Below are 13,868 nucleotides of genomic sequence, written 5' to 3'. Positions count from 1 at the left end.
CACACTCTCTCTCTCTCTCTCACACACACACACACAATCACGTCGTGCTCACAGTGGTGCCTTTGAGCGCTTCCTTAGAAGAATAACATGCATCATTTACAGCGTCGCAGGAATGTTGTATAATTTTAGTGCACATTCAGGTGTAACCTGACTGCAAACTGCTGTTTAATATGTCAGCACTTCCTGCATTTATGGACACAATAAACATACACTCTCTTTAGGATCTGAGAAATATAGTTTTTTAAGGTTTACTTTTACTAAACGGGGATTGCACCAAGTTTGACTGGGTAATATAGCTAAGAAAGATCTCAGTAGCCTTTTGCAGCATTCAGTGTATATGTGCACTAGCCAACACCAAAGTCATGGGTGCGATTCCCAGGAAATGCATGAACTAACCAAATGTGAAAATTGAATGCAATGCAAGTCGCTTTAAGTAAGATAAAAGCGTCTGCCAGTTGCAGAAATGTAAATGTATGTATTTTCTCTGAAATGGCTTTATAGGGTAAACAGTTTCATGCACAAAGTAAAACATATTTAATCATTTACTTTTTTTATGCACCAATATAACAGTACATCATAAAAAAGGGCAATATTTACCTACAAATCTTCTTTACTAAAACATTTAAATAAAAATGCCACATAGGGACTTAGGGATGTTAACATAAATGACTGGTTGAATCAAATTAGTTAAATTCTTTATCTTTATTTTTATAGCGCTTTATACAGAACTTAATAATATTACAAAATTTTATATACATTATAAAATATTCTCATTCTTCAAAATATCTTCTTTTATGTTCAGCATATGAAAGTTAGTTTTGAATTGAGGGGTCTCCAAGCTTTTTACACCATGGACCAGTTTCGTGGACCAGCTGCTGGGGGTGCGTGTATATGTTTTAGGGGTCGACCGATATGTGTTTTTCAGGGCCGATGACGATACGATTATTACAGACCTAGCCAACACCAAAGTCATGGGTGCGATTCCCAGGAAATGCATGAACTAACCAAATGTGAAAATTGAATGCAATGCAAGTCGCTTTAAGTAAGATAAAAGCGTCTGCCAGTTGCAGAAATGTAAATGTATGTATTTTCTCTGAAATGGCTTTATAGGGTAAACAGTTTCATGCACAAAGTAAAACATATTTAATCATTTACTTTTTTTATGCACCAATATAACAGTACATCATAAAAAAGGGCAATATTTACCTACAAATCTTCTTTACTAAAACATTTAAATAAAAATGCCACATAGGGACTTAGGGATGTTAACATAAATGACTGGTTGAATCAAATTAGTTAAATTCTTTATCTTTATTTTTATAGCGCTTTATACAGAACTTCTTCAAATATGAGACAAATTCAAATTCTGCTATAAAGCAGCTCTAAAATAGATAAGAGTGTCATGACTGTCAATTCAGTCCTGTGTTGATACCGTTCAGTTTAATAACGGTGTAAAATTCATTAATTATGAAGTTCAATTCAGCTCTACAGAAAGGCCAAGTTTTAAGTGTAACCACTATATTTACACTATAAATATGCATCTTTATCAAGTTTTAAAAAAAAACTTTTTACAAACACTGACATTTTAACATCTTACTCCATTTAACATTTGAACTAACCTTGCCAAAATAATATTGTTAAAATTATATATATTATATACAGTGGGTACGGAAAGTATAGACCAAGTAGACCGATAACCAATATTTTGAACCGATATATATGTCTGGTGTAAAAATGAAAATTAATGTCAAAATTAAGAATAACAAAGGCTCTGACAAAAACTTTCTTTAAATGCTATTAAATTATTGTATCGGCAAATCGGTTTTGAAAATGACCGATACCGATAACCATAAAAAGCTTAATATCGGCGCCGATAATCGGTTGCAAGTGTGGAAACAATGTTTTCTGAAATCATGTTGTATGTAAATTTAGATAGTGGCTCTCAAAGGGCAAAATGCACAATAAATGTCATATTTTTCCCAAAACGTTCTTGCGACCCGGTAGCAGCTCTTCCACGGCCCAGTACTGGGTCGCGACCTCTGCTGTTTAGCAGCTCTAACTACTAACTCTTTTTGCTATTAAAGTTTAAATCAAATGCACTGGACTTCTGAGCCTTTACTTTTAGATTTTAAAGAATAAGGAGTCATGATCAGTAAATTGTTGTTGTATTTCGTCTCGGCAGGGTTTTCAGGTGCTGGTAGAGGCCGAGTGGTTGGATTACGGTCATAAGTTCGCCGACCGCTGCGGTCACGGCGAGAACGCGTGCGATCTGAACGAGCGCTGTCCCGTGTTCCTGCAGTGGCTCGACTGCGTTCACCAGCTCCAGAGACAGTTCCCATGCTCCTTCGAGTTCAACGAGGCCTTTCTGGTACTCAGTGTCATTATTTTGATCAGTGCTTGTTCATATTCAATATCCATTTATTTTTATGGAATGAATATAAACATAGGCTATATGCTTTCTAGTAATGCAACAAAATGTTGTTTTTTACCGAAAACAAACAAACAAAAAGTTAATTTAGTAATAGGGCTGTCAATATAGTGTGTTAATTTGGTGCAATTTATTATGTAAAATATAACGTTAAAATGAGCAATGTCACACCAGTGAGAGTGCTGTTTTTCTCCTAAATATGCACCATTACAAATATGTTATTGATTTAATAGGTCAGTAAATAATTAATATTGTGTTACATTTTAGACACAATATTGTCTGTTTTGCTCAATTTCACAAACAAAAATAGTTCATAGCCACAGCAGAACTGTTATGCATTTCCGAGCAACACACAGCAGATTCGTTACTGAGTGAATCCACGGTTTTGAACAAATCTAGTGAGTCACTCATTCATAAAGACAGTCACTTGCATCATTTCTGAATGAATCAGCATATTTAAAAGAAAGTCGATGATTCAGTGATTCATTCATAAAGACACTCACTTGCATAATTTCTGATTGAATCAGCATTTTTGAACGAATCAAGTGAGTCAAAGATTCAGTGACTCATTCATAAAGACAGTCACTTGCATCATTTCTGAATGAATCAGCATTTTTAAACGAATCAAGTGAGTCGATGATTCAGTGACTCATTCATAAAGACAGTCACTTGCATCATTTCTGAATGAATCAGCATTTTTAAACGAATCAAGTGAGTCGATGATTCAGTGACTCATTCATAAAGACAGTCACTTGCATCATTTCTGAATGAATCAGCATTTTTAAACGAATCAAGTGAGTCGATGATTCAGTGACTCATTCATAAAGACAGTCACATCATTTCTGAATTAATCAGCATTTTTGAACGAATCAAGTGAGTCAATGATTCAGTGACTCATTCATAAAGACACTCACTTGCATAATTTCTGATTGAATCAGCATTTTTGAACGAATCAAGTGAGTCAAAGATTCAGTGACTCATTCATAAAGACAGTCACTTGCATCATTTCTGAATGAATCAGCATTTTTGAACAAATCAAGTGAGTCAATGATTCAGTGACTCATTCATAAAGACACTCACTTCCTTCATTTCTGAATAAATCAGCCGTTTGAACAAATCGGTTGAATGAATGATTAAATGATTCACTCATCAAGACAGGCAGATTTTAGTTTCATATTTAGAGTATATTTCATGTATTTTTTTATTTTTTTATTTCAATATTTATTTTCAATTTTCAGTTAAAAAAAAACATTGATGTGTGATTCATTTGTGATTAATTTAATTAATCGTCACATCATGTAATTAATTAGATAAAAAATTTTAATTGCTTGACAGCCTTATTTAATAATCAATTAATTAGTAACATTTATTTAATAATCTGTGCTCAAATAAAAGTTGGAGTTGCATATAGACATTGAATTGCATTTAAGGTGACTTTTTAATTAACTAATTCTGTTTCTACTCCAATTTGTTGTTGAAATGTAAACATTTAAATGGTGGCTGTAATAAAAACTTGTTTTCATGACAGATTTATTGAAAACTCATATATCATGACAGCGGCTGTGTTTGTTACTGCAGGTGAAGTTAGTGCAGCACACGTACTCGTGTCTGTTTGGGACGTTCCTGTGTAACAGCGTGAAGGAGCGCGAGGAGCAGCGCGTTCAGGAGAAGACGTGCTCTGTTTGGTCTCTGCTGCGGCCCGCCAACACTTCCTTCCACAACATCCTATACTCGCTGCGATCCTATATATATATATATAATAAAATGAAAAATAAATAGAAAACTAATAAAAACTAAATAAAAATGGCAAAAACACAAAACATAATTACCACTTTTACTAAAAATTCAAATAAAAACAGAAAAACGAATTGAAAACACTGTTATTATCGTTATCTAAAATAAAAAAATTTGTTACTTGAAATAAAATAAACGTTAATTTGTTAAAAAAAATTATTTCAACTAGTTGTCAAATAATTAAAACTGAAATAAAATTAATAAAAACTATATATGAAAAACCCCAAAACTACTAAAAATGACAAAAACACACAACAAAATTACTAAAACTTTAACTACAATTAAAATGAAAATATAAAAAGAAAAACTGATTCAAAAAAGGAATAAAAACTGTAATAGTCTCTTAATGCTTGTAAAATAACACTGCAGCACATGCATTTTCAGCACTGATGATAATAATCATGTTTCTTGAGCAGCATATTAGAATGATTTCTGAAGATCATGTGACACTGAAGACTGGAGTAATGATGCTGAAAATACAGCTTTGATCACAGAAATAAATTACAGTTTAACAGATATTCTCATAGAAAACAGTTATTTTTATTCTAATACTATTTTGCAATTTTTTTTACTGTATTTTTGATCAAATAAATGCAGCCTTGGTGAGCAGAAGTGACTTTTCCCCAAAAAAACATGAAAAATTTTTTTTTTTCAATTGTAGTGCCTGCTCTAAATTCTATCTAGGCAGCACACTAGGTTTTGAGACGCAGCCTGAATCTCTCCATCTCCATCAGGTTTTGCACCCGGTGTGTCACGTGAGGAATCTGATGCTATGGAGTGCCGTCTACCTGCCAAACTCCGCCCCCTCCACGCCTTCAGACGAGTCATGTGTGCCACACTCCGCCCCCTCAGCCTCGCCCGAGGACACACCTGTGAGCAGGTAAACGAGACGTGACGTATGTGCTTCTGTGTGCTGCAGTTCCTTTTTCCAAACTCATTTATGAACCATGTTTACATGCATCAGGTTAATGCGGTCAGATGATGCATACTAAATATGAACATTTATGCATTAAACACTCTTTTATTCAAAACAACTTAAAATTACATTTAAGGTAATCACTGAGATATACATATTTCAGTATACATTTTTTTTTACTCAATTAATACCCATTTATTATCATTTATGCAATGTTGAATCAAAATATTTCTCTCTGAAGCTATTTTTGTAATGTATATTCAGTGTTTTTCTCATCAATTTCTCTCAACATTTTTTGTCAGTCAAAACTGATGTTCGATTAATTTGATTAATTAATCGGCACATAATGTAATTAATAAGATTACAAATTTTAATCGCTTGACAGCCCTAGTTTTAATATTAGCTGTAGTTTTAGTAATTTTGTTGTGTTTTTATTGTTTTGTTGCTTTATGTCTATATGGTTTTTAATTTTTATTTCAGTTTTAGTCATTTTAGTACATCAAGTTAAAATAAATGGTAACACTTTACAATAAGGTTAATTAGTTAACATTAGTTAGCTACTTTAGTTAACATGAACTAAGAATGAACAGCATTTATTAATCTTTGCTAATGCTAACAATTACGGACTGTATTTTCATTAACTAACATTAACAAAGATGAATAAATACTGTAATAAATGTACTGTTCATTATTCATTCATGTTAGTTAATACATTAACTAACATTAACTAATTGAACCTTATTGTAAAGTGTTACCAACTAAATGAAAATGAGAAATACTTAAAAAAAATATATATTATTTCAGTAAAATTTTATTTCACATAACAAAAATGATTTTTTTTAATGATTTTATTTTCTGTTTTAGGTTTAGTTGGCTGTAATAACCCAGATCTAAGGTTTACATTTTTATCAGTTTATGCATTTCCTGGAAATCCAACCCTTGACTTTTCCGTTGCTAGTCACACGTTCTACTGTTCGAGCTACAGAAATGCCAACGTAAAATATTTATGTAAGAAATGAATGTTGGAACATTCTAGTGCATGTAAACACAATCATTAACTCTTTTCACAGGCCTTCCGCTCCTTGAGTTCTCTCCAGCGCTGGAAAGCTGATCTGATATTTACACGCGTCCTACTTCTTGCCTTAAGCCTTCTTTTGTTCCACAGACGTTTCCCTCTTTTGTTTTTTATCCGCCATCTCTATCTTTCTGTCGCTCGGCTCAGCTAATGTCCGTCCTGTGCACTGAACTCTCTCTCCTCCACATCATGAGTAGACACGCCCCTTACTGCTGATTGGCTACAAGTTTGTTTTGCTACTCGGCCCGTTTTCTAAAGCGTTTTTGAAAAATCGCTTACCCCACCTTTAAAGGTTCCTCTCTGATTGTGAGATGTGATGGTTTTTCAGGTTACCAAAGACGCGGTCGTACAACGACCTGCCCACATCCTGTGAAGGTTTGACCCCGAACCGCCGCAGCAGCGACCCAAACCTGAATGAGAAGTGGCATGACCGCCTTCTCGCCCTGGAGATCAGCGTGACGACAGAAGCCTGCGGAAACCACACGCAGACGTCAGAACACGGCGGCCTGAATCAGAGACTTGGCTTAAACACAGACGATTCTAAAGCATCAAACACAGATCGTCCAGGAAACGGGGCGGAACCTTCTGTGAATGACGGCCAATTGCTAAACACCTCACAGGAAGTGAGAGAAGACGACGACAGGATGCTGGATCTTCTAAATAACACGCCTGCCTTCAGTATCTCAGCGGAATCAGCTCTGAATGCCAGTAACAGTGAGGACCAAACGTTTGAGCTTGAAGAAAAACACCTGCCTGCATCCCAGCATCCTTTGCCCACCAATGAAAACAGTGAATTAACGCCAAACGCCGACAATGACGCACCTTATAAAATCACCCATGATCCTTCAGAATCTAGCAGCCAGTCCTCCATGGAAAGTTCTTCCAGTCCAAACCACACAACTCAGACTCTTAACGGCGTCTGCTCACCTTCACAGCATCCCGTTCGTCCTCTTTTTCCGTCGGCCAATCAGGACGCAGCGGGAGACGCTTCTCTGACGTCGCCTCACAAGCGTTCGCTGGGAGTTTCCGGGCGATTAGGGCACCTGGATAAGGACGGCTTGAGTCTGCACAGCGATGCCGTACAGGTGCGTCTGCGGCAGATGGAGGCGGGGCATCAGCTGCAGGGGGAGACGCTGAAGAAACAGGTGCAGGAGCTCTGGAGCCGGCTGCATGTCAACGGGAAGCTGGTGAGGAACAAACACGCCTTACGCTCCGTAAATAACTTCATTTACAATTTATAATTTCATTAAGGTCTGTTCACACAAGGACGATAACTATAACCGTCGTAATAATAATCGTTCAAGCTCTGATAGAGACTACAACTATAACGATAACAAAACGGAGAAATGATATTGTAAAGGTGTCACTTTCAGAGCAATTTTTCCCCTGTTGATGAACAGTGTAGTACAAGCATATACAAGAGTTATGTAATCAGATTACTTTTTTTCAAGTAACTAGTAAAGTAACGCATTACTTTAGAGAATATCTGAGTTACTTTTTCAAATAAGTAATACAAGTTACTTTTTTTTCCCAGTTTATTTATTGACAGCTCTCCTGTCCCCATGTTGAGAGAAATCAGAAGATGTTACCGTAGTTCTAAAATAAATATGAATATGCATTAATTAATCTCACTCAAAAAACACAGATTCAGTATTCCTCAAAATGAATAAAAATAATGCAACTCAGAATATGACGCAAACCTGCAATAATTAAATGTTAAACAACACAAATATCCTTTATGTATTTAATCCCATTCTATTAACCAATGTCTTTGCTTCTGACCTTCGATGATCCAGTTCAACCGTACTAATAAGCACAAATTACTCTAGACAAACATTTGTGTGTCTTTGTTTATTGCTGAATTGTGTTGAAATTTCTTCTTCTGCCTTCTACTGTACGGACATATATTTACTTTCCCTTCAGCCTGAGGCTTATTCATTTCACTTTTGGTGTGAAAAGGCTTTTATATTTGCCAAAAATATAACTTTTTTATTTTAAAAACAAACAAGCAAGCCCTGTCCAGATTTAAAAAGTAACGCGAACGTAACGTAATGCATTACTTTCCATAAAAAGTAACTAATTAACGTAATTAGTTACTTTTTTATGGAGTAACGCAATATTGTAATGCATTACTTTTAAAAGCAACTTTCCCCAACACTGCTGATGAATGATGAAAACATTGACAGCCAATCAGAAGCTCGAGTATTTAAAGCGGCGAGACGACAAAACTGCAGTGCGTGCTTAGAATAAACAGAATGTTATCATCCAATATAGTTATCGCTATTGGTATGGTCACCATTATAGTTATTATAGTTATCAGTGCAGTTGTGGATATTATCATTATAGATATTATAGTTATTGTTTTAGCTATCATTATAGTTATCTTCATAGATATCTTTGTAGTTATCGTTATAGATCAGATACAGTTAGCGCTATAGTTATCACATTCATTGTTATAGATATCGTTAGTGTTATCATTATAGTTATCGTTAGTTACTGCTATCTTTATAGTCATTATTATAGTTATTGCTACAGTTATCGTTAAAGATATTGTTATTATATTTATCATTATTGTTATTTTTATATTTATTGGTATAGAAATTGTTATAGTTATTATAGTTAGCTCTATAGTTATTGTTATAGTTATGTTATTGCTATTGTTAGAGTTACAAATATTGTTAAGTTATCATTATATTTATAATTATAGTTATAGTCATACTTATCAAAGTTATTGTTATTGATCTCTTTATAGTTAGTCTTTTTTGTTATCATTATAGTTGTAGCTATCATTATAATTATTGTTAGACATTATTTTAAGTTAGCATTATAGTTATTATAATTATTATTTTATAGTTAACATTATAGTTAGTTATTGTCAGTTATTATTACAATTATTGTTATAAATATTATTTATATTATTTAGCATTATAGTTATAGTTATTATTATAAATATTGTTATTAGATATTTTGGTTATGGTTAATAATGGTATAGTTATCGTTATAGTTAGTAATTATTGTTATAGATATTATTTTAGTTATGGTTAATGTTATAGTTATCATTATAGTTAGTTGTAGTTATTATTATAATTATTGTTATAAATATTATTTTAGTTACGGAAAACGATATAGTTATCATTATAGTTGTAGTTATTATTATAATTATTGTTATCGTTATAGTTAGTTATTGTTATAGATATTTTAGCTATGGTTAACACAGTTATAGTTATTATTATAATTATCGTTATGGATTTTATTTTAGTTATGGTTAACATTATAGTTACCGTTATAGTTAGTAATTATTGTTATAGATATTTTAGCTATGGTTAACATAGTTGTAGTTATTATTATAATTATTGTTATGGATATTATTTTAGGTACGGTTAACGATATAGTTATCGTTATAGTTAGTAATTATTGTTATAGATATTTTAGTTATGGTTAACATAGTCGTAGTTATTATTATAATTATTATGGATATTATTTTAGGTACGGTTAACGATATAGTTATCGTTATAGTTAGTAATTATTGTTATAGATATTTTAGCTATGGTTAACATTATAGTTAGTTATAGTAATTATTATTATTAATGGATATTATTTTAGTTATGGTTAACATTATAGTTATCGTTATAGTTAGTAATTATTGTTATAGATATTTTAGTTATGGTTAACATAGTTGTAGTTATTATTATAATTATTGTTATGATATTATTTTAGGTACGGTTAACGGTTATCGTTATAACGGTTATAGTAAGTAATTATTGTTATAGATATTTTAGCTATGGTTAACATTATAGTTAGTTATAGTTATTATTATAATTCGTGTTATGGATATTATTTGAGTTATGGTTAACATTATAGTTACCGTTATAGTTAGTAATTATTGTTATAGATATTATTTTAGTTATGGTTAACGTTATAGTTATTATAATTATAGATATTATTTTAGTTATGGTTAACGTTGTACTTCTCGTTATAGTTAGTGTTTGTGGTGTGAACGGACCTTTAATCTCATTAACGCCGTTGACGTTGTCAGCTGTAAATCTGACTTCCTGTTCCTGTGTGCCGCAGACGTCTCTGCCGGACGGAGAGAATAACGTGGAGTCGAGCTGTTTGCAGCGCTGTGGGAACACCGATCTCCTGTCCGAGTCCAGCTGGGAACAGATCGAACAACAGGACGCAGAGGTGAGCAGATCAGACGATCCACTCACAGTTAACAGCCGCTGCTTCAGCTGCGTTCTGCCTTCACGACACCCGGCTGTAGAATGTGTAAAAACCTCAACTCTGCATGAGACCAGATTCAGTTCAGAAGAGGAGTGACTCCGTATTTGGCCGCAGTGTGAACGTGACTTCATGTGGTTAATGTTTCTAATGCTTGTTGTGTTTGTGGTCATGTGACGCAGTGGTTCTCGGATCACGCGGCGTCCCGCTGCTACGGGTGCGAGAGGACGTTCTGGCTGGCGGCGAGGAAGCATCACTGCAGGTGATCAGTGTGTGTGTGTGTGTGTGTGTGTCGTTACCCTCCTCTGTCCTGAATCTCACCCGCTACTGATCCTAAAACACACAGTGCACATTAATCCACAGCATTTGTTAAACACTAAAATACTCACTAGTACAGCTACAGGACATAAACAATATGCTTTACAGCTCAAATAATAGAGTTTTTTACCAGTAGAGTTAATGTACTGCTTCACAGTTCTGCCTCATTCACCTTCATTTGTAAGTGCTTCGCTGTATTCTCAATTTTGCTTTTTTTTTTTTTTTTTTTAGTAAACAAGGGACAAATTGATTGATTTTTGTAGTAATCGACATTATGGCACAAAAGCTGTCAATTGAGCTGAACCCGGAATATTCCTTAATTAAGATTTTCACTCTGCACTTAACGTCTTGTAAACCTCGGGTTAAGCAACAGTTCACACTTAAAAGGAGGTTAGAGTCATTTTAGTTGTGAATCGAGTCTTGTGCACTTCACATGAGCACTATTTAATTTAATTATTTTAAAGGTTTTATTAATTAAAATAATCTAAATTAAAATGCTAAAAAATGTAATGAAAAAACTGCAATGATATTTCGACTTAAAATGTTCCCATCAACAACTTTTGTCTTTATTGAAGAACATCGAGTTCTTGAACTTCTGGAGTCACAAAATAAACTGGTTTATTAATTGAATATATTAAGATATATTCATAAAATATATTAATTTTAATATAATTAATGATTCCAGTTAATAATTTATTTATTAAAGTTTTATGTATTCAAATAATCTAACTGAATTAAAATGCTAAAAATGTAATTAAAAAACAAACTTAAATAATATTTCTACTTTAATTTTTTTCCCCATCAACAACTTTTGTTTTTATTTACCGTTCTTGAACTTCTGGAATCACAAAATTAATTGTGGCCTATTCACTTAATTCATTAAGATATATTCATAAAATATATTTAATTATTCAATTTAATAATTAATTAATTAATTGTTTATTAAAGTTTAATGTATTCAAAGAATTTAAAATGCTAAAAAAAAAAAAGTAATTAAAAAAAACAAACTTCAATAATATTTCTACTTTATTCCCCCCAACAACTTTTGTTTTTATTGAAGAACAGGGTTCTTGAACTTCTGGAGTAACAAAATTAACTGTGTTTGATTTATTTAATATATTATATTGACATAAAAATATATTTATTTCAATATATCTAATATGATTTAATTTAATAATTAAAATCTTATGTATTAAAAATATCTAAATAAATTAAACTGCTAAAAAATGTAATGAAAAATTTAAAATAATTTGTTACTTTAACACCCCCCCCCGATATTTTAAAACAAATATGTATTAAATATATATGAATTAAAATGCAAAAAAAAATTAATAATACCCGCAAATTATATTTTTAATTTGTAATTTTTTTCCCCATTTTCTTCAACAACAACTTTTGAACTTCTTTGATATAACATATATATAGATTCATAAAAAACGATATTAATTTTAAACTAGATTTAATATGAGGTTCTATTTGAGTTCAGCAGCTGCTGAATGAGTCTGAGTGTGACTGTGGTCTCTCTCTCGTTCTGCTGCAGCGGCAGAGAGCCGGTTGAGGCCTGGTGAGACGCTCCTCCTCTTCCTCCTGCACTTCCTCTCAATCCATCCGTCTTTCCCTTCTCTCCCAAACCAGCCTGTCGTGTTCTCCATCACACCTCCAGCAGCCCATGCGTGTGTTCACACTAGTGCTGGGCGGTATACCGGTTCACACCGAATACCGGTGTTTAGTGTTTAGTCACTATTTAGTGTGGTATTTTTTGACAATATTCACTCATCATGACAGTAAAATAGGGCATTCTAAGTCAATATACTGCAGTATTTCCTCTCTCAATCAGTAGAAAATATGGTTAACACCCGGTCATGCATGAAAAAAAAAATACTGTCTTGTACCGTGAAACCGGTATAATTTCGAAAAATATAATGTGTGATAAAAAGTGATATAAATTTGTGGTCATACCGCCCAGCACTATTTCACACTAGAGCTTTTGGTGCAAACCCAGTGTAAAAGCTGTTTTCTGAACTCAGATTCAAAGCAGTCAGTCAGAGTCAAGTCCAGATGAAAATGCTGGTCTGGAATATCATTCAATCACAGTTAGGATGAAAGAAATTTGACTCAATTTGTGGAAATGAACTGCCATTGATTACTATAGAGAAGAAAAAATCATGAAGAGACCACTTGAAAATTCTCAGTTTCTCTGGATTTATGAGTCTTTGAGTAAAAAAAAGTTTTATTCTGTAAACTACTGATGACCTTTCTTCCAAATTTTAAATAAAAATTTTGTCATTTAGAGCATGAAATGACAATTGGTCAAAATTATGTTTAAATTCATTTTTAGACCACACAATACCAATCTTTGAACTTCAGAAGAGTTCAGAAATCAATATCTGGTGGAATAACCCTGATTTTCACTCACAATAAATGAAAACATTTGTTATTTTGACCAATTAAAAAAAAAGGCTTTAAATGTGTATTTATATATACATAATAAATATACACAGTACACCTACATATATTATGTAAATAAAAACGTTTATTTTGGATGCGATTGATCGCGATTAATCGTTTGACAGCACTATATATATATATAGCAAAATACACTAAATTGTGATATATTATACCCAAAAATTCTTCATACAGTGGACTACCAGCAAAATGTATACAAATTTGGGACCAAACATTATTCAGACATTATATATATATATATATTATATCTAACATTATCCAGATGAATTTGTTCTGACACAGTTTAACTCTGAGTTCTTGTCATATTTTATTACCATTTTCTAAACTATAGCGAATAAACTGTGATAATGTGAGAAATGTTGAAGGTGTCTGAATAAATTTTGGTTCGACTTTATATATATATATATATATGTGTGTGTGTGTGTATAAAGCGTTTAACTGCCATTCATTTATGTATAATTAGCGCATATATATATATATATATATTAGTGCTGTCAAACAATTAATCGCATCCAAAATAAGTTTTGTTCACATAATGCATGTATGTGTACTGTGAATATTAATTATGTATATTTAAATACAAACACATGCATGTATATATTTAAGAAAAATATGTTGTTTATATATTAAATATGTATATATAATATAAG

At 32.6% G+C, this 13,868-nt stretch overlaps 1 protein-coding gene across 1 annotated transcript in view; it reads left to right on the top strand.

The window, feature by feature from the left end:
• The window catches only part of LOC107691163 (myotubularin-related protein 3-like), a 26,585-nt gene that overhangs the window by 11,851 nt on the left and 866 nt on the right, over positions 1-13,868 (top strand). Inside the window, exons 10-16 of the mRNA XM_016489649.1 lie at positions 860-968; positions 2,183-2,368; positions 4,007-4,175; positions 4,955-5,102; positions 6,542-7,400; positions 10,285-10,398; positions 10,617-10,696. Of these exons, the coding sequence (XP_016345135.1) occupies positions 860-968; positions 2,183-2,368; positions 4,007-4,175; positions 4,955-5,102; positions 6,542-7,400; positions 10,285-10,398; positions 10,617-10,696 (1,665 nt within the window). The remainder of the gene's footprint in view (positions 1-859; positions 969-2,182; positions 2,369-4,006; positions 4,176-4,954; positions 5,103-6,541; positions 7,401-10,284; positions 10,399-10,616; positions 10,697-13,868) is intronic.

The sequence above is a fragment of the Sinocyclocheilus anshuiensis genome, unplaced genomic scaffold (genome assembly GCF_001515605.1).
Source record: "Sinocyclocheilus anshuiensis isolate Anshui unplaced genomic scaffold, SAMN03320099.WGS_v1.1 scaffold458, whole genome shotgun sequence".
NCBI classification, from domain to species: Eukaryota; Metazoa; Chordata; class Actinopteri; order Cypriniformes; family Cyprinidae; genus Sinocyclocheilus; species Sinocyclocheilus anshuiensis.
The sequence above is the reverse complement of the archived record's forward strand: the minus strand, read 5'-3'. Positions and strand labels throughout refer to the sequence as shown.